The 25,469-nt window shown below is 37.9% G+C and overlaps 1 protein-coding gene across 1 annotated transcript in view; it reads left to right on the forward strand.

The window, feature by feature from the left end:
• The first annotated feature begins 449 nt into the window (after positions 1-449).
• Positions 450-25,469, forward strand: part of LOC134652898 (putative phospholipase B-like lamina ancestor) — a 31,004-nt gene continuing 5,984 nt past the window's right edge. The window contains exons 1-5 of the mRNA XM_063508130.1: positions 450-607; positions 13,010-13,118; positions 21,941-22,336; positions 22,726-22,875; positions 23,434-23,680. Of these exons, the coding sequence (XP_063364200.1) occupies positions 22,218-22,336; positions 22,726-22,875; positions 23,434-23,680 (516 nt within the window). The 5' untranslated portion in view covers positions 450-607; positions 13,010-13,118; positions 21,941-22,217. The remainder of the gene's footprint in view (positions 608-13,009; positions 13,119-21,940; positions 22,337-22,725; positions 22,876-23,433; positions 23,681-25,469) is intronic.

Here is a 25,469-nt window from a genome sequence, read left to right on the forward strand (position 1 = left end):
AGACTGACAACAAGTTAACAGCACGTTTTTCGCGTGTAGGTAGTTTTACTATTGTGCCGTCACCTAACTGCTATTAAACCCTGAAAGTTCCAGTTTGTTTTGGTTACAAGTGATTCTAGTAGGGTTAGCCACACAGATACGAGTATATGGATATTCATAATGTTTTCCTAACGCAATGCTTCATGAAATTAAACTGTCATTTGCACTTGCTTAGCGATGAAAATGTATCAGTCAGGACGGTACCTATTCTGGTAGAGACGGGCAAGAGTAGAGTTCATAGAGTTATCCAGTGTAACTTGGCCTCCAAATCCATAGCCACATGGACAGAGCACTTATACTGTCGACAGTTTGCTGTGATTAGCAAGCAACGGGAATGTCGCATAGTGTCGTGGTAGTGCTGGGGACGCGGCGGGCGCTTGCGCCGCCCCGCCGCCGGCGCCCGCGCTCACACGTCAAACGTCAGTTCGATGTAACACCGAACGGTCGTGTTCTCCAGGGCTCATTGTAGTTCGCACGAAAGCCCTATAACAGTGTCTATTCAAATGTAGTCGCCTTGCTGCTATCAATTAAGAGCCTTCAGAAGTTCGAGAGGAAAACCGATGAAAACGTAAGTCCAACCACATTTCCATATTGCACAATTTTATCGCGTTCCACGGGTTTTTCGTGATAAGAAAATTTCTAAGAATCGTGTTATGTCGTTAAGTGGATTTCTTGTATGTACGTAGATTTCATTTGATTACAGCGTCCTTATACCTAGTTAACTTTCTCTTTGGCGGGTCGTTTCAAAGCAAAGTCGTGCTTTGTGCCTCAATAATATTAAATTGTTCACGCAAGAGAAACAATTGAATTCGCTTAGTATTTTTAGTTAGTACGTACAGCCTTGAGTTAAGTTAATAGTTTCCTTACAAAAGGTATGAATTGAATTCAGCGAACGATTTGCGTCTAGACAGGGTACTTGACCCCATTCGGTTTGTGGACCGCACAAATCGCACAATGTCCCCGCATTCGGTCCACGCACGTGGTGGATATATTTAGACCACGCTGTGGGGCCAGTTGCCATACCATCGACATTAAGTGGTCAATTTTAATTAGCTAGAAAAGTGTCCGCAGTTTGACTCAACTCAACAGACTTGCGCGCCAAAGTGTATCAAACAATGAAAGAGAAAGGCTTTTCTATACGGAAACATTCCGTTAATATTTTAGTCAAGTAACATATTAAAATACGTATTTATTATGTTTCTCTCCATTTATAGGTAGAGCATTTTAAATAACACTCTTAGAAGCACTTGCCAACAAACATACGTTGTTTTAATAATAAAGAGAAATAATAAGCGAACATTTTAAGTCTAGACAATAATAAATTAATAATTTGGAATAAGACTCTTCCGGTTCGTGTACCTATATTTAATTTCAAAAAGACGTTCAAGGTGAAGCATTATGATACCTATAATATACGCATTAGAATACTGTCAAAACGATTAGTTAGAAACCATTTATTACATGTTTGGAGAATAATAACTGGACTGGACGATTTTCATGCCATAATGAGGAAAAGAATCGCCTCTCAAATGTATCGCCTGCGGGGTAGCACCAACAGCTTGCTGGTAGATATAGCTGAGAGATGGGACTGTCCGTTTTATAGTCACTGGGCGTCTGCTCATCGTCCTGTGTACCAAGACCCCAAATGATGATTTTTTTTTTTTTTTTTTTGAAACTGTGAGACCTAGGTTAAGATCTACTAACACTAGTAATGTAAGTCTGTAAATATGTAACTAAAATCTATGGGCAAACTGGCCTGAAATAAAGAATTTTATTTATTATTATTAATAAGGAAACAACTGTTAGGAAAACCAAAGCCATGTTTATAGGTATATATTTAGATAATATACCAATGTAAAGAGGGACAACGAGTACTTATACGTTGTTAAAATTTTGATAGAACAAGCATTATTTATATGTAATATTTGCGTTTGGCTTATCTAGGGCTGCCATCCCTAAAAAGTGTCCGGGCGGACGGCCTCCAAACTAGAACAAATCCGTGGAAACCCGGACGGAAGGCAGCCCTAGTCTTATCGCGTAGTATACAAACACTGTCAAAAGAAAAAAAGCCTGGGCATAAACATTAGATCACATACGAGTAGGTAAGACCTAGAATAGAGTAAAATGTTCCAATCCAAGAAACAATCAGAATTGGAATTAAGTATGCCAAAGAGGTCATTAATCTTGTACTTATTAGTCATGTTAGGCATGCACTTAAATACCCAAAAACAAGTGATGGGTGGTGTGGTAAGTATATTCACATCTAAAGAGCGCTTATGTTTGTAAAACCAGTAAACATACTTCTAATTTTCTAGGTCCCTTTGTTGAGTTGAATTATGCAAAATTAATTGTTAAATCAATCAATCATGATTGAAGTAATTAACAACGAGGTCAACGTGCACACTAACGCCACTGCTAAATAATCGTGATTATTTAAATTTAACGAAAGATATTTTAAAAAAGGGGGCCGCTACGTACTGTATCTTGTATTAAAGTCCAATCGCGTCCAAAGTTAAAACGGCCGTTTTTGTTTTGAGTTCATAGATTGACGAATCCAGCAACATAGAAACTAGTTTGATGTATTCAAAAGGTACTTTAATACAAGATACAGTACGTAGCGGCCCCCTTTTTAAAAATATCTTTCGTTAAATTTAAATAATCACGATTATTTAGCAGTGGCGCTAGTGTGCCACGTAGTGTGTACGTTGATGGGCTCTTAAGTAGAAGTCGAAAACCTTTTTCTTCCAGCATAATCATCAGAGACAACTGGGGGGGCGATTTAAGAATTTCGGTCGCTCGATTTCGTCATTCTAAAATCTGTAGAAAACGGCGATACGCAAATCGGCCCCCTGTTACTGGGATTAATTATTGTTATTACGAAATGCCCCAAATCGACATGGCGTTTTGGGGATAAAGTTAGCGCTTAGCCGCTTGTCATTAACCCGCTGTCTTTAAAAAAGAAAAGGTATATGTTCAAGAAATAATTGGTTAGATTGCAGAAAGATTTAAACGAAATTAGGGTCATGAATGATATTTTTATTCTGACTCGCTGCCGTATTCGAACTTCAAGATATTCACAAGAGACGACACGTACCAGATCCATTTTAGATACGTTATAGTTTAGATTTCAACTAGTTCTCTTTTGCAGCGCAATTCGGGCAACCAATCTCACTTTTACGTTAGATAGAGTTAGATATCTATTAGATGTGAATTGGATCCAATTGAAATGAAACACACATAACATTAAGAGATAACATTAAGAGATCTCTTATAACTCTTATAAGATATGGCTTATCTTGTGGAAATCGTTCAAGAGTATCTCCAGAATCGCGCAAATGTCAAATTTGACAGGTTAGATCTTAAACATATCGTTATCGTATCTTGGCGATCGATGTCTAAAAGATATCTAACACCATATCTTTTGTTTCCTTGGAATTTCCTGTTTAAACGCCCCCTCTTAAATGTAACGAAAATTATGGACGTCTTGTAAAACTAAGATATTCAGTACCGGTTAATCCATACAACTCAGTCGCTAGCCGCCCTAAGATACCTGATAAAATATATTGGTAGTCACGGGCTTATCTCCCTCGTATTTTGACCGTAGATAAAACATTCACCGAACGTGATAAAATTATAACGAATGTGAAAATATTATGTTGGCGTAAAGCCGAAAGTGACTGACATCTATCTGCAGCCTGATGAATTACGTGATAAACATTCCTTAGCATTTTTGCGTAGCTTTGAGGATGTTGAATTTATGATAAGATACGTTAGATACGTGCCTACTAAATATAGTGCAAAAAATCGTAAATAGTTGCAGCTTTATCATATTACTTTGTTAATTTTAGGTCCAACGTGACTGGTATTTCCGTTGCCTCTGTGTGTTTAAAACATTAACGCCTGTTACACTGTAAACGTGTTCGCGTTTGTACTTCAATCATCTTTGAACAATAAAAGATGATGTGTACAAACATATGTATGTAAGTAGACATATGCTGGCATAAGATCACACCATAAGGCTACGTCACAGCTAAGCGCCTGTAGGTGTGTACTAGAAGCAGAGTGGTGTCGACAAACTCAATTAAAAATAATGTTCGTTTGCCTATCCGCAATAAGTGCGTAAATCGCGTCAACAAGCAGAAAGCATAGAATAACTAACAAACCCGATGTTATTCTGAAATATTCTGAATAATACCAAAACCATAAAATTTTCTCTAAGTAAGTATAAGAAGAAATATTCGTCCTTTCTTAATATCGTAAATGAAAGTAACACTTCAATAACTGACAATTATTAATCTGCCAAATTATTAAAATACATGTATAATGTATTGTGTCTTGATAATTACAATATAATTACATAGGTACTTATTTGAATAATATACGTATAGTGTATATGTAGTATATAGTATAGTATATTTCCAAGAATAGTAAAACTACAAATGGAACATGCATGAATCACATTGCCTGCTCAATTAGAGCTACTTAATATGCATATAATTACTGAAGATACATTACCATATCTCGTGGTATCTTGTAATTAAGTAAACATAGTAGCTAAGTTCTAGTTCATTTAGCTTCAGAATATTTCCATAGTCTCTTGTTAGAATTCTCTATATAACTACATATTTGGTAACCGTGACGGAGACTATGGGCCCGATTCGGATTTTGAAATAGACATCTATAAGATATCTTTTAGTCATCACCAAGATACGATAACGATATGTTTAAGATCTAACCTGTCAAATTTGACATTTGCGCGATTCTGGAGATACTCTTGAACGATTTCCACAAGATATGGCTTAGAGATCTAATTCACATCTATTAGGTATCTAACTCTATCTAACGTAAAAGTGACATTGGTTGCCCGAATTGCGCTGCAAAAGAGAACTAGTTGAAATCTAAACTATAACGTATCTAATAATAGATCTAGTACGTGTCGTCTCTTGTGTATATCTTGAAGTTCGAATACGGCAGTATGTCTGAAGTCAAACACACAGAGTGGCGGCAAGTTACCGTGACGTGCGAGGACATTCAGTATATTAATATAGGTAATTATGTTTTTTATATGTGGGGATGCGGAAAAACTTACATGCACTGGTTCTGCGTTTTCCTCCTTATAGAGTCTCCAGTCTCCACTGATTCGGCGGCACTTTATTTTGTTGTATGTATACTTAATTATAGGGATCCCTTTGGTTTCATTTTCTTCAACACACAATATATCGAATCGAGTTTTATTTTACATGTATTGATGTGACATGTGACATTTTTTTCTCTTTTTTTTTATCGCCTTGCCGTCTATATTGAAAACCCGACAAGGAGGTCAGAATTCATAGGTTAAGTATTTAATACGTGGCGCAAACATTCCCCCGGCCTTGAAAGGAATAGCTTTCAAAAAGTTATTTAAAATAAATCATTTACTACATAATAGCATCCTTATTTCTCAGAGAAAACTAAATTGACATAAACATATGAAGCCTCCATAACTTGAGAGAGATAACTAAATACTAATAGAAATATGAAATTATATTATTGAGAAGGCAAAGGACATAATTTGACCAAAGGTCTTTTAAGTGTGCCTGATTTTGTTTTAACCAAAGCAACTCTGGCAATACCGTCCTTGCCTGGAAAGAGTTGAGTTATAAGACCTAACGGCCAATGTAGAGGCATAACATTATCTTGAAGGATGACTACAACAGTTCCTTCCTTAATAGGCTGAGAAGGAGTATTCCATTTTTGTCTGGTTTGCAACGTGTGCAAATACTCATCGCGCCACCTCTTCCAAAATGATTGCGTTAAGCGATCTAATAATTGATATCTTTGCAAAAGATGATCAGATGTTACCTCCGCAACAGACGCAGCTGGAAGATATTTCAATGGAGTAACATTAAGAAAATGAGCTGGCGTCAATGCGGAAGGTTCAGCTGGATCAGAGCTTAACACGGATAGCGGTCTAGAATTTAATAAAGCCTCAATTTCACATAGAATTGTCATTAATTCCTGAAATGACAAGATTTGTTTACCTATCGTACGAAACAAATGTGATTTGACGCATTTAACGTTACTTTCCCAACATCCTCCAAAATGTGGAGCACTGGGGGGAATAAATCGCCAAATTATTTTATTGGCTGATAGTTCAGTTTCCCAAGCGTCTCGATACTCATTCGCAAGGAAATTATGAAGTTCTTGCAAATATGTATTGGCTCCCTGGAAGTTGGTTCCGTTATCGCTGTACATATATTTTACAGGACCACGTCTGGATAAAAACCGCTTAAATGCTGACATAAAGCTTGCTGTACTTAAGTCAGTTGCAAGTTCTAAATGAATTGCTCGCGTTGTGAGACATGTGAATAAGCACAAATAAACCTTTTGACTCTTCACGCCTCTTCGTCGAACAGGTGTACAATACAACGGACCAGCGTAATCACAGCCAGTATGTATAAAGGCTTTCTCAACTTGATTTACCCTGCACGCTGGTAAATCTGCCATCATTGGGGAGTTAGCCTTTGGCTTGGTCCGGAAGCAGTAATTGCATAAATGAATGCGATGACGAATAATACATCGAGCTGCTATGATCCAGAATCGATGTCGTATAATAGATATAAGAGTTTCAGGTCCTGCATGTAAATGGTGTCGATGATAATAATCGACCAGTAGGTTAATGATGTGATCACGACGTGGCAATAACAAAGGATGTTTATAATCGTAATCTTCATCAGAATTACTGAGACGTCCTCCGACGCGAAGGATTCCATCTTGAATAAATGGCTTCAGGCTTGCTAAAGCTTTTGTAAACCCTTTTTTCAGGGTCATATCTAAAATATGTTGACTGAAATAAACTCTTTGTAGAGCTCGTACGATTTCTAATTCGGCTGCTGTTAAGTCATCAGCACTAATAGGGCCTTTAGGTAATCGTTTTATAAATTTTAAGATATAGGCAACTGTGCGTACATATTTAACCCATGACGAGAACCGTTTAGACAAATCATAAATTAAGTTGTCGTTCGAATTGTCACAAGTCACTAAAGAAACCGTTTTTTCTTCAGGAACGTTGACTTCGTCTGGTATAAACGCCTGAATCGGCCATTCGTTTTTCGGGAGTTTCATCCATGGAGGGCCTGATAGCCATAGAGGATGGATCACCAGTTGAGCTGGAGTTAAGCCTCTAGACAGGCAGTCGCTTGGATTTTCTGTTCCCTTAATATGATAAAAATGATCGCTTGATAAGTTATCTTGGATCTTGGTAATTCGATTGGCCACAAAAGTTTGCCATCGATGAGGCGACGAATGAATCCAACAAAGTGTCACTGTTGAATCGGAGAAGGCCAACACAGAGTCGATTGGGTATCTGGTTGAGTAGGTATCAACCACCCTTTTTATAAGTTGTGACAATAGCAATGCTGCGCATAATTCCAGTCTTGCTAGGCTGACAACCTTCACGGGCGCTATCTTAGATTTAGCGCAAATTAAATTAATGACACCTCGGTCATCATTAGGAAAAGTGACGTAGGCATAAACCACTCCACCATAAGCTCTTTCACTAGCATCTGAAAAGCCGACTATAGTTAATGAACAGTTTTCAATGACACCAATATGTCTGGGAATGCTAATGTTAGATAGTAGCGGTAGTTCACCTTGGAACTGTTGCCATTGGCGTACAATATGATCAGGCGGCAATTCGTCCCAATCAATTTTCAAAAGCCATAACTCCTTTATTAGAAGCTTAGCGAACACAATTACAGGGGCAACTAGGCCCAGACCATCGAATAGTCGAGCTACCGATGAAAGAATGTTTCTTTTACTACACGGTCGATCGTCGGGACTAACCTGGAACTTGAATACATCTTCACCAGGATACCAACGCAGACCTAAAATCTTCAACGTTGTATCATCGTCGAAGGTGACACTTTGGGATAAATGTAGTCCTTTCGGTATTTCTTTCAGAACAGCTGCAGAATTTGACGACCACTTTGCCAGTTGGAATCCACCTTTCAAGAACAAATCCAGCAGTTGTTTAGTCGCTTGCATAGCTTGGTCTTCATCAATAACGGAACTGGCTACATCATCCATATAAATATCACGAGATGCAATTTCCTTTGCGAGTGGGTATTTATCACCTTCATCAGCTACTAACTGTTTAACAGTTCGCAGTGCCAGAAAAGGACTGCTACGTAGACCGAAGGCTACCCTATTATACTGAAATACCTTTATAGTTTCTTCAGGATTAAACCTATAAAGTATACGCTGATAAGGACGATCCTCCCCCCGTACGTCAATACACAGATACATTTGACGTACATCAGACGTGATAGCATCTAAAACAAGCGCTTCGATAGTATATTGATGTTTAGGATCATATCTTGACCTAAATGTTAAGTTGACAGTTCCTCGGATGGGTTGTGTTATCGTTGTTCCACCTAATCCATTTATTGACGTCACTGGGCTGCTGTGTACAGGAAGACCTAAATTCTTGCAGCACTTCAATGTAACGTAATGTTTCTGTGATCCTGGATCCAGTAGACATCTCAAAACCTTGTCCTTGCCGTTACGCCCACTAGCGAGTACCTGAGCAGTGGCGAGAATTTCCGTCAAGGGTGATGTAGTCTGTCCCGATGCCGAATGAGTACATACAGAGGCACCGTTGTCCTTTACGGATGAACTTGTGCTAGCTTCACTATCATCCTTAGATGAAGACTTGGACTCGTTGTTATTCATTGCAGGTTTTGAGTTTTCGAAGTGTAACGAAATACCGAAAGGAAATCCGAAATTATATTTTGTACCTACGCGATTCAGTGAGCAACAAGGTTATTATGTAATATTTTTAAAGGTAAATTTGGAATCCGGTTCGAAGGACCAAAAAATGGGGATGCGGAAAAACTTACATGCACTGGTTCTGCGTTTTCCTCCTTATAGAGTCTCCAGTCTCCACTGATTCGGCGGCACTTTATTTTGTTGTATGTATACTTAATTATAGGGATCCCTTTGGTTTCATTTTCTTCAACACACAATATATCGAATCGAGTTTTATTTTACATGTATTGATGTGACATGTGACATTTTTTTCTCTTTTTTTTTATCGCCTTGCCGTCTATATTGAAAACCCGACAAGGAGGTCAGAATTCATAGGTTAAGTATTTAATACGTGGCGCAAACAATATGTATGTAAAACTACATATAAGTTAAACTTCTCATTATGTTGTAAATTCTAATGATTCCCCGCTCGTTCCTAATATTACCGTTTTTTTACTGGTAGAGAATGCCTACTGACAAAAAGTTCGCCTTTTGTACACTTTTTACTAGTGCAATAAAATATTCATCAAAGACAATAGTGTGTGTTTTCAGTCATGTAGGTATAGTGTGAAACGTGTTGCTAGTGTTGATACCTCTTGAAATCCTATTGATCCTATTAAGCACGCTGCCAGCTAGGTTAACAAGTGAATACTTATTTAAGTTTCTCATTAGCAATAGTTTAAAGTAATTAAGAATACTACCTGCGCTGAGTTTCAATTACATTATTTAATAAGAATATTGGTAGGAAAAAACGAAATTTTTATTTATCAAATAAGAAGGCAGAGTTAAGAACAAATTTTAACTGTACATATTTGTTACTTCGAGGTTGAAATAAAAACACCAACAAGGATACAAATACATACATACAAGGGAAGTGATATTTTAAAATAAACATGAATAATTTCATATTTTCACTAGTAAGCTACGAACTTACTTGTAATTAATTTTAATCAACCATTAATATACTTTTCTACAACATTAATAGGTACTAGATAAAGCTCTGTTTTCTTAGGATAGCGGTGCCGATGCCGTCACATAGCGGTCGCGGCCGTCTCAATATGGAGGGAATAGTATTTTGTATGGAGACGGCTGCTATATGACGGCACCGCTAAGTATCCTAGGAAACCAGAACTTAACCGTCAACAGTAGACGAAACTCCTTGAGATCAGAACCGCTGACATTGGAGCAACATTGGAGCTCGGTGACTCAATATTACCAAAGAGGACGGTCACCCAATGTCATTCGCGAATGTACCGTGTACAAAATGTTATCTAGCTATACTCATTGTATACAATGTAGCGTTATTTTACTTTAGTGTTGTGCAATAATATCTAAGTATATTTTCTTTAGGTCTTGAAAAATCCAGATCAGAGCCAAACGCACAGCGGAGATTTAGTAAAAGCATTTTATTTATTTTGTCACGTTGCCTTTGGATATATGTACTCAATTGCGAAACCCTGGCAAATTGCACTAGTAAAACTGTTGCACACGTTTCATCAAATGTTATAGACTTAACTTTAAAATGGGTGACGTTAAAAATGACGAGTCGAATACAATAAACAATTGTTAAAACCACAAAGAATTTGGATCCTAATGATCATTCCAATAAAAAAAATAAGACGACTCTATTAAAAAATAAAAAATAATAGCATAGAATCTCAATTATATGGCCGCTGGTTTTGCATCTGATATTCTATTCTACATAACATCAAAGGTACCTAAGGCAAATTGAGTCCGTACTTGCAGTCATCTTGCAGTTAGTAGTCCTATTTCTTCTCGTTGCATGTTTGAAACGAGAAACTTACTTATTCCATGCAGTCCTTTTAGTTGTGAGTGTGACAAATATCTCGACGTTTATTAAGGGGTTATTAAATTTATCCTTCCGCTGGACACTATCTGCTATCTTGCTGCTAAGGGAGTCGGAAAACAACATATTCCTTTCTTTATACCTCTTAACAGAAAGTGTCCAGAAAAACGATTAATGTTACCCTGGGTTTTCCGACTCTTTTCCATGGCGCAACCAATACCTAGTAATAATTTAATACGATATTGGATGCCCTACATTATATACGCCAGTTGGCAACACGGTGGCTACTACACGCTAGTATAGCGGGCGTCAGTCACTCGACCCTAATGACGATGATCACTGATCACCTGTTACTTAGTATAAACAAACAATGCGGAGACGAGATAAGATGGTCATTAGCGGCGCGGGCGCACCAAGGTGGCCCCGGAGCGGAGTCGCATTTCCACTTTAAAAATACGATCTTAAATTGAATTACCCATAGTGTATCTCACTCGCATCAATATAATTGTTATACAAGATAGATGCACTGCGAGTAATATCAAACCGAGAATGGTTTTTAAAAGTACAAATGCAACACTTGACCGTGGTTACCATTGGTTGTTGGTATCGCAGTGAGTTGATTTCTCGGGCTGATTATAAAGTGACCTCGTAATGCGTATGTGTAACTGGAGAGCGTTTGTAATCCAGAGGGTCTACCGCGAAAATATAAATTTTGATATCTGCCTCTGCTGCTAACCGGTATATGCTCGAATATGCAAGAGCGATAGAAAGGCAGACAACGAAATTTCGATTTTCGCAGTAGGCACTCTGAATTCTTTACCCTTTTACTCGAACTGTTCGACGAAAGAGAATCATGCGTCAGCGTTTCTCAAACTTTTTACCCCGCGTACCTCCAATTTATTTCCCAGGCTACATTACGCCCCCTCTAAAGCATTGTAGATTTTAATTAAACTCACTTCGACCTTTCACCTTGCCTGTGAAGCGTTAAGATTCATAATATTATCATGCGTCACAAGAATGTCAGACTTTATCAATCGATCATGCCAAGATTCGTGACAGTCATTTGTTTTTGTTATGTGACGTACATTCAATCAAAACTCTGAGTAATATAGACTTTGCCTAAATTGTACACATAAATATGGCCTGCCTGTACTTAATGCGCATCTATTTGCCACTTGGTACCAAAATTCCCATCAGTCAAGAACAGATATTTAATTGTTACCCGGTTATTAAAACTAGGCGTTCATAGACAAAAGTAAATTAGGTATAAGTACATTTTAGTTACATTTTTAACTTCTCTAAATAATAAAAAATGTTTCCACTATTAAATCATATTATTGTACCTAATTTTGGTAATATATATAGTACCTACATGAATATTTAAGTTGTTTGTTGTTTTAAGACTTTTACGTAGGTATATGTAATATGTGTCGTGTGATGTAGGTAGTAGAAAGAATAATATAGGTACACATAAATAACAATGAGTTATTACGAGAAGAATTGTCAGTGCCAAACTTCCGAGTTTCTATGAATAATGAACCCGGCTTAGCAGGTTCTTGGCAGTGAAAGTGTTACAGAAAAATTACAAGGTTAAGGATAGGTAATGTGTCTACAATGTCTCCCAAACGAATAAACCTAAGTAAATCTTGATCGCATATTTCTTTGAAGGGCTTGGTCTAGCCAGGTTTAATTTTTGATATTCGAACAAAACTTTGTTGTAAATGGAATACCTACAACCAAAAATATACATAGATCTGTACACAGTGCATTGAACTCGCATTCCTTACTGCCTATCCGAGCCAAAGAAGGCTTTACAATTATACTTATACCTATAAGTAGAATGAATTTGATCATGATTGGTTTTATACTGTTTTTAAGAGCCAACAGGAGCTAAGATTTAAATATTTTAGGTAAATATACCCGTCTCGCTAACGGAAGCGGCTCCTAAAACTAGTGCGATAAGGACAAGGCGAAAAATCCTGCGTAAAAATATCAAAAATCGAGGTTTCGTACTCGACTGTTTCCTCCTCCAAAACTTAACCAATCGTAACCAAATTTGGAAATCTAAATGATTATGACATTATCTGTGTCGGACCGTTTTGCTTTTTTGACTAATTGATGTCAGTTTTGAATAGCACGCCTCTCATTGCGGCATAGTCAATTAGGCCATTTTGGCCATTTTTGAAGGGCTCTAGCGCCTTAAAAAACAAAAATATCCAAAAAAGCAAAACGGTCCGACACAGATATTGACAATATTAATCTGTGTTGAAAAAATCATTGCTCTAGCTTCAAAACCCACGTAGGAAAGAGTCGAGTACGTTTGTATGGAGAAATGACCACTCCTGTTGGCTCTTAATAAGTATTGTTTTGTTACAGATCCGCAGCGGTCTAGATCAGATTCGACCGTCTCCGAGCGTCCAACACAGGACTTTCCCGATGGGTTGAGAACGCCTACGTTGTGTGCTGTGGTCACGCCACTGACGCTGTAAGTATAATTTTTTTTCAACGTTCAAAGGATTTTTAACACGTACCAGAAGGTCTACCGCGAAAATCGAAAATAGAAATTTAATTTGATTGAAAACCAAAGTTTTTGAGTCTGTTCAGAATGATTTTAATTATTGTCGGACTGAGTGTCGAAGGGTCTCTTTCAGGATGAAATACCAAAAACGCTAAAAGAAGGAGGCGGTAGATTCTATAGATATACCTACTTAGTGGAAATTGCAGTTTCAAGTAGGTAACGATCGTGAGATCATCATGGCTAAAGAAACGCTAAACAACGCAGAAACCCTGAAAATATTTAAAATACGGATATCGTGTCCAATTCTTTTTGACAAGTTTTCAAGATCGTGCCCAATTAGGATTGAACGTTTCGTAGTCGCAAAACTGTGACCGACACATTGACATCAATCATTTAAATTAGTCATACGTTTGAATTTTAAATTGGTCAGTTTGGTTACAGAAAGGTTTTGTACTCTTAACAAGTTATGTTTCACTATGACGCGCAAATACAATTCTACTGAGCTTTTGCTGTATGGTCAAAGCCTGAATGCCGATTTAAGCTACAACGGGTTTTACATTCAGTTTTAATCGATTTGATATCCTTTATTCGCGTGACATCGTATTATTACGGAAACCACATTAGTTTAATAAAATTACACACCTGTCATACATAATTTTAATTTTACATTACATAAATCATTTAGCAAATGTTGACCAGTACCGGTAATTTATATAAAATCATTAGTAAATATGAATACTATAAACAAATAAGTACTTGCTTACTTGTTCAATTTGTAAACTTTTTCGTTTAAATGCGAAATAGCTCTAACCCGTTAGTCGAATTGCGTGATCTCAAGCGTTTTAAATTAAAGTATCGACATGCTCGGCATATAAAAGAGGTCACTAGCAAGCTCAATCGACTAAGGGCTTATTTAGACGGCGCGCGAACTAGTATACGATTTTAGTTACATTGCGGACCATTGAGGTTACATCAATTCAGCCGACCGATCAAACAACGCAATGTAGTCAAACTAGCATGCGAGTTCTCGCCCCGTCTAAATGAGCCCTAAGAATGAAAGTTGCGAACCCTTCGCAGTCGGCCATTGACCCTCATGGCTCTCCCGGAGTGCGTTCATTGCACATGCACCCGGTTCGTTAACCTTTAGTCAACTAGTCAGCTAGAGCGTGCAATTGTTTGTCTATGAAATACACAACATTTCGTTTCTTCAATTTCTCAGGTTACATTTACCCAACCCCAAGAATAGGTGTTAGGTGGGGTTTTAGGAATGCGACTAGCTCTTTGGACCCGTATAGGGGGGAAGAAGAATTTGCTGGGATTAGTTTGGGTTCATCATGATCCTGTTTCCGATCCGAAATCCTATAAACAAACATACTAGTAAAATCATAATAAAACGATTTGAATACATCTTATAAGTATAATAATAATGCACGTGAATCTGAATGTTTGTTGTCACCGTGCTTTGTAAACACCTGTCCTTATAAAATCAACTAAGTAATATAAAATCCGGTATTCTTATAATTATTATTCAAGCATCCTAAGTATTTCTATAAGATAACCTATATGGCAATAAATAGTAAGGTCCTTTTTGCCTTGCTTTCCATAAGCGAGGCATTCCAGACGGGCCATACAGGAATTTCCTGTCTCGGGTCTGTGGGGATCTGTGTCTTGGGGAATGAAATGGAGGCTGATTTAAACTTATATTTTGACATCAAAATGATATCTAAATTATGTCAGTCGCCCGTTACTTCGTCTCGTTCGCTCCAATACATGTACGGACAAGTAGGTACGATAAAAATGTACGCGCGACTCAAATCACTTAGGTATCATTTTAGTGTCACAGTGTAAGTTTGAATTGGCTCCCTACATAGAGCCACACGCCGTATATAAACTTTATTACGACGTTGTTAACTTGGGACTGATCAGATGATCAGTTAAAGTTAAATAGATATTTAAACGGAAACATGGAATTAACCTGATGTAAAAAAAATAAGCCTTATAAAATAAATAAAATAAAAATCATTTATATCGGACGATTGAAATCCATATAGTGTTAGTTACAAACTTACAACTAGACTTAAATTACTATGTTATTACCTAAACTAAGATGTTGGGAGGTCCAGTGCCTAACTAGTGCACTATCCCATCTCCCTGCCACAACAGTCAGGAGACTGTGGCGGCTGTCGCGCACCCTGCGGAGCGTCGCGGCGCAGCGCTTGCGCAGCGTCGCGTGGAAACCGTCCACATGCGCGTCTGCAAACATGCCCGACGCGCTGCAGTATCGCGGCAGCCGCAGGCTGCAGGCGTACAGCGAAGTACAGTACGCTCGAAAAAGTGTTATTTTAACTTGAGCTGTACACCTGCTGAACCTACGGGCTACCATATTAGCCCTAATAGCTAATGCCCTGCGCTCGCGTTCAATGTCCGCGTCGTCACGCAAATCGTCGGTGACCAAGTGCCCAAGGTATTTGAAGGAGTAAACCCTCCTCAACTGTTCGCCATTCAAACGAATGGGTGGGACGTATGATGGGCACTTGCTCCCCGCCTTAAAAACCATAATACTCAGTTTTCGCGACATTATATCGATCTTATATATGAGTAAAAATAATCTATGCTATGAGCAATTGTGATTAAATAATTTTCAATCAAGACTTTGCGCTTCGGCAAGTTGTAATGTAATGCACGATAATTATTATACATGTTTACGTCATGATGACGCGTGATCTTCTAAAGTAGAGCGCAGTTTAAGTATAGTTAGTAAAAAAATTGTACTGGAGACTAATGTTCCGTGGATTAGAGGTCTAATTAGGAGAGCTAAAGGAAACATGAAAATTTACCTCCATCACTCGTATATTATACTTACTTTCATCTCTATCACTTTCGCTAGTGCATTTTTGGATAAACCAAAATAGATAAATAAATGCGTAATTTTCGATTTCCAAATTTGTAATATACCTTCAATATGAAACGTGATCAATAATAGTTCTTAAGGTTATCGTCAGGATCGCAAGGTTAAGTATAACACTGCATGGCAAGCTCACAGTCCAGACAATTTTATGTGAATTCAAAGGGGGAAGTCAAAGGTTCAGACTAGCCAGTTAAGTTCGCTGTCCGATTACAAATAAATAATAAATTAAGTAATAAATATTATAGGACAATCTTACACAAATCGACCTAGTCCCAAGGTAAGCTCAATAAGGCTTGTGTATAGTATGAATTATCTCAGATGATTTTTTCGGGCTCGAGCACTAATCTGTTAAACAAAAGCCTTTGTTTCTTTTAAGAGCGGTCTTCAGCACGTGCCAAAGTAACCATGTCATTTAAAAAGCAACTATCGTGATAGTATTAAGGTTCAAATTTATGTGACAGCTCATTCTGAGAACAATCAGGGTGGTCTTTTCTTTGGAGATAACAAAACGTGTTATCTCCAAATGGGTTGTTTCATGAATTTGAACCATATAAATAGAATGATAAATTTGCTTTTTAAACGGGTTTGTTCCCGTTACTTAAGTAGGGTCTATTAGCAGTAAACAGGTGTAAGCACTGCATAAAGGAAACAATACCTTTTGTTTAATAGACTAGGACCCGAGCCCGAAAAAATCATCTCAGATAATTCATACTATACTAGACGAAGATATATATAATATATAGATACATATAAGTATTTAAATACATAGAAAACATCCATAACTAAGGAACAAATATTTGTGATGAACTCACAAATAAATGCCCATACCGGGATTCGAACCCGGGACCTCCAGCTTCGTAGGCAAGGTCACTATAGTGTCACTACCGACTAGGCTACGGAGGCCGTTAGTTACAAATAGTGGTTAAGGATCTAAATATTAAGTGAAACTGGTTCTTTTGTAAACTCATAGCTATTATTCCGGCGCTCGCGAAACCAAAAAGAACAGTCACGGGAATACACGGCCAGGAATGTCGGTATGCGGCTACCTGCTGTATTAAACATAAAGAAGTAAAACGCACAAAGAATATATGAGTCCCTTACAAAGGTATTCCGAAATTCCCTATAGTCGAAAGTGTTTTTTTATGCTTATGTTAGGTCACAGAATAAGTAATGTTAGGTCGAGTTTTACCGTTCGGATGGGTATTTTTTATATTATGAGTATATTTATAAACAGTGATATATTAAAAACGGGTCACTCACGCATTTTAAGTCGAGCGTTTTTCGACTTTAAATGCGTGAGTGAGCGTTTTTAATATATTTAATATATTTATAAAACGGTTTAATTCAATTAAAATGCATCTTCCATACTGTTTTTATAGATTGTGTTGAATCTAGAATGTGATAATTTAATGAATTATAAGTAGTTACTTTTACGCCAATCGCTGGGCTACTTTTGTTTTTCCTTGCCAGCAAAATATTGATTTACGTCATGTTAAGAAAATTACGCAAGCAAAATGATTTGGCGGACAAATGATATTAGATTCCTGTGACACGAATAAATAATTGAAATGCTTAGTTAGCAATTGATCGTCTGAATTTTTAGTAGGATATATTTTTATTTTATAATCATTGACTGCAACAAAGATGAAATCGCGAAGAAAAATCGAAACGGTTTAGGAAACAACTGAGGCAGGTAATCGAATTTACACTTTAATAGTAAGTAGTACCTAGTGGTTCAATGAGAATTAAACTGCTTGGAATATTTTAGATCGCCAAATATTTACTAAAATCGGAATAAGAATAACGCATTCACTGCCAGGGGGCGTGGCCTAGGAACAAACTTGACGGTCGACGCACATGTGCGTCGGTGGCAGTGAATGTGATAAACTAAATACCCAAAATTTTATTTTATTGCTACGCAATTTACACATGACACAATGGAGTGCGTGACGAATCACATAACCGCAAACTATTAATAATGTCTTACTCATTAGATTTGAAACTATCAGCCCACTCTCGTACAGATATCTCAATGCTTTTCTAATGTGTTCACTGGAAATCTACATTTATGAGACCACTACTTTAACTACAGTGGGTTCTCCATGATGTACGCCCGCAGATGATGTATGTTCTGCAAAAATCCGTATAAACGCGCCTCGACCATCATCATAAAACTAAATGCGTGTTCCAACTCTGAACATTATTGATTTACTTCAGATATATTTACGGTCCGAGCGGACGTCCATTTACAATTTTGTATATAATGTTTACTGGAAAAGTTAAAAAATAAATAGTGTTTCTTTAATGTCTACGTCAGCCAGTAGTGTTTTGATTCGGAATATATAACTCGACTAACGCCCAGTCTTATTTATATTCGATCTTAACCAAGAAGATGTTTTTGCCGCACTTAGTTTTTATTGCTGAACGTTGCGAAGTAAGATTTTTCTGCACTTGAGCTTTTCCTTGACAATGAGAGTCTCATTACGTGCGCTCCTCCCACGGATCTCAGGTAAGTGTGAATAGGTTTCTATATTTGAACTTACCAAGTGCACTGCTCGTTAATTAAAGAAGTAATTCTCTTTTGTTTATGTAACGGAGTAATGTATAACGTGTAAGACGATATAGCCTAATGAGGTAATAGGAAATATGAAACGGGTGTCAGGTCCTAGTTGCTATGGCGCCAGTACTAGATCCGGTCCCTCACCTCGGATTCTTAAACGCACTTATTCTATTCATCTTATAGTCCTTTGTATATAGACCGGTAACTAAGTTCTTTGGACAAGCCATAATTAACCTTGTGCCAAAGGGCCACTGGTCAACCTGGCTATCCTGGTAACGATAGATGCGTATTTAAATCCTTTATACATTATACATCGCAGCTTGAAACCCCACGGCTATTGTGACTTTGTGGTCCCTGTGAAAAAAGAGGCTGGATTTTTTTTAGAAAATGCCTCTTCGTAATCCTGAAGTAGTACTACCAATACCTTAACCACCGTTCCTTTTAATACAATTCGTCCGCGAAGAAAAATAAATAAAATTGCAAGTTTTTTGCATCAAGGCAAGACATTGACGTAATGCCCAAGGCGAGGCAACCAAAAATTTGGCAAAATGCTCTTTGTATTTTTGTTCACTGAAAGGTTATTTTAGTGGTCACTTTGAACTATAGGTAAATATGAATATAATTTCATGTTTTTAATATACGGTAGCTGCGCTTCCTACCTTACTATAAGACTATAACAAGCATCAGCTCTCACAGTGAACACACGCCAAAACATGTTTTCCGCTGCCAACTTTTCTTTATTACATAACAACATACGTCACAGTTACTGTTAGCATTAGTTTTTTTTTATCTACAAAATATAATAAAATATATTTAAGTACATTTGATCTAGGGATTTTTCTGCAAATTCCGCGAATACAATAAGTGTGAACTCGTGATTTTACTAAGTAAACTTCACGTTTTCTAATACATATCAATGCACGTGTTTAGGAGGAATAGAATAGGTAAACATGTTATTGTTAGTAACCTCGTTGTAGCGTTGAAAATCACGTCCTAGTATAACTTATCATACTACATAATACGAGTTGGTACCTACTAACTTGTATTTGTAAACTTTAAACTACTTCGTTTGCTAGTATGTACGTAGTTTTTTGGTACAACTTGCTTGAATAGTTTGGTTTGGATGTTCTCTTATATACTTGTATAATAATAAATTCATGCTAATGCACTGACATAGCAACCGCAAACGGCAAGCAATCCTATAGGCAAGCTATAAGATATCCACTTTAGAATGGTTATTATTAGGCGATTGTCTACGGCAGCCACGTGTAAAGCTACCTACTAGGTTTATGATTTCAGGTTCATTCGGTGCATTGTTGCACTGTGCTCAGCACACAATGGACTCAGAATCACAGTAGGCGCTGTAGCAAATCAACGAATACTTTGCTGAGCAAACAAGGATTTATTATTTTATTTCAGTGCAATAAAAAAATGTAATGCCTAATTTGTGAGGTGTCTGTGGTAATAGAAGAAGCTGTTTAGGTAATATCTACTTTTAAACTTAAATCTTAGGACTTGGTGAATGAAGCAAAGGTTACGAGAATACAAATACATTTTCTCGTTCAGTTTCAAGCTGATTTTTACGTTTTTTGCCTAGGAATAGAGGTATCTGGTCAACTGATTTTACTAATACAAACCCTACATAGGTAACTATTTTAAAATAAATATTTCAACCCTCTGTTATGGTACGTATCCATTTTTGGCCTACGTCCAAAACTATTGATAATATTAAGAATGCCCTTTGCCGTGTAGTTGGTAGTCGCACTTCGCTTTTCTCTATTGTGTTCTGCGCGTACGCACCTACTTTTCATGCAACTAGCCTTTTCTCTCGACGCGTGTGAGAAATGTTTCACTATTTTCTGAAAATAGGCGAATTTTGTAGCACTTAGTCATATTGTGTTCGTTAACCAGATTGGACACTAAATGTGAGTAAGAAAGGTGTTTTAAAAATTGAAAGCTTGTTTTGGAACCTCAGCATTATTTACGTACCTACTTAATTTATTCAGTGTAGGTACTTTGAGTTTACTAGAAAGCCGTTATTTGACGTGGGTATACAATTATACACTATCCATAATTACATATCAATCACGTTACGTGAAATACGCTGACAAAGTGATAACAAACCTACAATTTTATTGTGATTTTTGTTTTATTCCCTCAATGTGGTCATTTCAAAATTAATAGGTACGAGTCTTTTGTACCATTTTTAGGGTTCCGTACCCAAAGGGTAAAAAACGGGACCCTATTAGGTACTAAGACTTCGCTGTCCGTCCGTCCGTCCGTCCGTCTGTCACCAGGCTGTATCTCATGAACCGCGATAGCTAGACAGTTGAAATTTTCACAAATGATGTATCTCTGTTGCCGCTATAACAACAAATACTAAAAATAAAATAAAATAAATATTTAAGGGGGCTCCCATACAACAAACACGATTTTTTTGCTCTATTTTTTGTTGATGGTGCGGATCCCTCCGTGCGCGAGTCCGACTCGCACTTGGCCGGTTTTTTTTAACTCGGGTACCCGAAGAACTACTTAGAACTTAGTAATATATAGTTCCTGTTGTAGGATTAAATACTCCAGATAATAAAAAATCTCTAAATCTGTACAACAGAGATAAGAGACTATAATGAGTAGATACGGTAACAACCCAGAAACTCAATCACAATTAACGTAGAGAAATAAATGCACACACCTGTTTATTACTTGATTCCTGTATTAGCTACAAATAGATAACACGAGATCCTAAACATTAGGTACTCTACCTATCTCTTATTGATACTGTGATAAGCGCGTCTACTGCATGGCGTTCTCAGTATGGTTGATGAAGACGATTGGGACGAACCTGTGTTTCTATAAGTGCAGTGCTATTAAATGTTTTTTACTAATTTGCACAAGTTCAAAGTCAATATCCCTTAGCTATCTATACGCTGTGCAAATGTGTACTTAATAAATGTGACAAGTGTTCAAGACATTTTATGTCACCCGGATAGTGTTTAGATGCTTGACACTGCTTTCAATCTTTATTCCTGGTATTAGAGGTGAAAAGCGGATTGCCACCTACTTACCTTAACTCGTGTCGTTAGGTAGGTACCTAGGTACTTTACCGAAATCCCATGTTTTATTAAATGTTTGTAAGACATATTGAGTACTTTGCCATTATACACTCTACTTCAGAGGTCGTCATTATATTTTAGTTTTAGTAAGTTTAAAATATCGATTAAATAAATAAAAGTTTGCTAAAATTGTAAAGCAATTTTGGCGTAACTTCCTAAAATATTGAAGCAGGCAACGGACAATTCTAGAACGCTTCTTTTGTTTCAGGGTAACAAGTCACTTACTGAAAGAACCTGGTGTTAATTGATCACCAAAAATTTCGCACAGAAAAGCGGGTTCCAATGTCTCCGAGCAGACCCGTCGGAGCATCGCCAGGGAACCCGTGAACATCGGGATTGGTCATCGGACGTCCGATGCGCTCTCCCCCATTGGAGCTAATCACATACACGCGCTGTCACTTCATCGTTATTAAATTCCTGAACATCTTCTATATTTTATAGTTTTCTATATTTTCTTTTTTATTAATACAATTTAAAACAGCAAAATGACCAAGATCCTGAAAGTAGTTGGGGCGTCATGGCTCCGAACGAAGATCAGCTCGTATATACTGGGAATAATTGGAGTTCTTGCAATAGTGGCGCTCTTTGTTGGCCAGTTTGATAGGTAAGTGTACCAACATTTTGTTTATAATAAGACTAGGCAGTTACTTTAAATTCTTATCAAAATTTATGGCGATGACGGAGGCCGGAGTGTTTAAAGATTTAACTACCTATGTTATTGGCATGGTTTCAAGTTTCGGGTTTTGTGGTACCTTGTATTCTGATGCAATAACAACATGAAATACTTGTAAGTTATGAATTTCCACCATATGAAGAACAAACGCAACGCAATTGAAGTATTTTTCTATGTAAACTGAAATATATGTCATACATTAAATAAAAAGTGACAAAGCCCTCCAGTGGTGAATGGTAGATTTTTGAAGGCGGCAGGCTTTTTGTCTTGTCAATATCGTACGGCAATATACTGACGAATTGTTAATCTTTTCATTAAAGAACTCAAGAGGACGGAAATTATGCAGCCACAGTATTCTACTCTAACAAGACTGGATATCGCATCGAGTATTGGGGTCAGAGCAACGACCTATCTGACATACCCAAGGGAGTCGCCCGAGCACACTTCCGAATGGACATTGACACAACTGGGTTAGTACACCACAAGACATGCAACGCTAACTATCACTGATTAAAACTTATTGATAAATTATGTAAACACATATGCGTGTAAGTGGCACGTCACTTTGTTTACAATGGTGACGGTTTATTCCACGTAGACTCATTGCTTTGTTTGTGTAAGAAAATTGTACCAAGACATAATTGATATTATTTATTTGATACATACATGCAAGTAAAATTAAATACGAAGGCACGTACCTGCTACAAACATCGGATTGATCGGTCAGATGTTTTAAAATAACATCCGTCACCCATAAAAATGCAAACAGGAAAATTTTACAGAAATATGTACATAAGCGAAGTGGCTTTGAAGTCTTTAAATTTTAGGAACTTTTTTATTTGTATCTTAATTTGACAATAGAATTAGTTAAAAAGTGGGTCTTGCGTCTTGTGTTTAAATGAGACTAGCAAGCAATGACAACTGCTATGAAGGAGAGAGGAGGAGTCCTGCAAGAGGGTTTTCAATATTGATCTTGCCCCCACCAAATCATAGTAGGTATGTACCTAACTCTTACTTTGCATTTCCAGTTGGTCGCTATTGGAAGTAGAAACCGACGGTTCGTACCCAGACGAGATCCAAGCGTACGCAGCGGGCATAGTCGAGGGCGCTCTGACCTGGTACCTGATCCACACTCACCTGGAGAACACCATCCGCGCCAGGTGCGAAGACCAGGAGAAGCAATGCGACAAGCTCAGGGATGCCCTGGACCGCTCCGTCAACATCTGGAAGACAAAATCTTCTGAGCGAGCTGCTGCTGAACCATTCTGGCATCAAGTGAGTTCAAAAACATTTTCATTATATCTGAATTTAGTTAGGGTCGACGCAGGCCGACTACATCCCAGGTGTAAGTTGTATGGAAACTGTTTTGGATATGAGATGCAGCAGTCCGTGTCGTCCTTTAGATTAGTGATTAGTTAATTATTACTCTGTGACACTTGTTTAAGTTAATTACGCGTCAAGTAACTTTCTATACGAACCCACGAACCAATTAAATTGTGTGAACACCGTTCATTATAACAAAACTTCCGCTGTTCCCTTAAAGTTTCTTAATTAGCCCGCCGCGGGATTAAAGTTTCACTACTGAAAAACTACGACACGTGATATCATGATAACATATACATTTCGGAGAAGGATGGTCCTAATGGCGGTGGGCGCGTGGGGGTAGTACCTAGATGTATTACTTCACAGCCAAAATAGTAGGTATGCTACCAACGCATGAAATAAACATTCAGACTCGTTAACCATACTAGTGCCTACTACATTTCAGAACTAAATGATGAAAAGAACTAATTGCTATTAGAATGTTGACTGGTTAAATTGAAAATAAAAGGATCACATGAAACCGTTCAAATCTTTATTCAAGTCAAGCTAGGCCGGCTCCAAGCCTACACCTCTGCCTCGAGTAGATTTAAAAGTGTATCCCAATATGGGACCGGCAACAAACTCTGCGGGACACGTCTTTTCAAAACAACACATAGTTTCTTTATTTTACAAAAGTAAACTTCTAATCACACGTAAGAAATCAAATTAACACTTGAAATAAAACACTTAGCTAAATGGTTAAAGAACGTTGGAATCTATAAGATTTCAGAATAATCCTTCAGGTATAAGCCTTCAGAAACGTAGCAAATTAGGCACGAGCTTGGCTAACGTCCGATCTCTAGCGCGGTCCGATCAAGAAGAAAGAAGCCAAACCCCAGCGGCGGAGCCAACCGCTCCCGCCTCCAAATCAAGTTGGCAAACCTGCCTGACCAGTCTACCAACATAACAACAAAAATGCCCACTCGTGCCTACGTTCACTCAAGATACACCTCTTGACCTATCCTCCTGACCTATGAACCTATCATTTTAGTTGAACAATACGCCAATAGATGGCGTTATACTGACTTATGGGGCTGAATGCTGGCCACTCAAAAAGCAACACGAAAATAAGATACACTGCGCTGAAATGAAAATGCTCAGGTGGGCAGGCGGCGTTACGAGGCTTGACCATATCAGAAACAATTATGTAAGAGGCAGTTTCAAGGTAAAACCTATCCAAGAAAAACTCGTAGAGAGCCGATTAAGGTGGTATGGCCATGTTATGCGACGACCAACAGAACACATGACCAAAAAAGTCCTGGATATGGCTGTTGCAGCCCGGGGACCAGGGAGACCCCCACAGACCAACCCCTATAGACCGACCTTATAGGACGACTCGCGGTCATCGCCCGTATGGTGTATAGGTCAAATATAAGATTGTTCGCGCACCGCTCCGATCAGTTGCGCCCAAGGTTACGACCTGTTAGCAGTATGCACGAGTCTAAGAAAATAAATCGTAAACTATTGAATTCATTGGGAAATCATGGGTTATTGCAGCGTAAAATGGTGTGGCAAGTCATCTAAGACTTCTACTTACGAAACAGATGGAATAACATCCCACAGGAAAGTCAAATTCATTATTTCATTGAATAATGTTTCTTGTCCGCGGGGTTCATTTTATACTGGTCAGTAAGCAGAGGCGAAGTATGTCCGTCCCTTTTCGTCAACTTGAAAATGCAATGCGCTATCCCTTTCCCTTTCG

Source organism: Cydia amplana, chromosome 12 (genome assembly GCF_948474715.1).
Source record: "Cydia amplana chromosome 12, ilCydAmpl1.1, whole genome shotgun sequence".
Lineage (NCBI taxonomy): Eukaryota > Metazoa > Arthropoda > Insecta > Lepidoptera > Tortricidae > Cydia > Cydia amplana.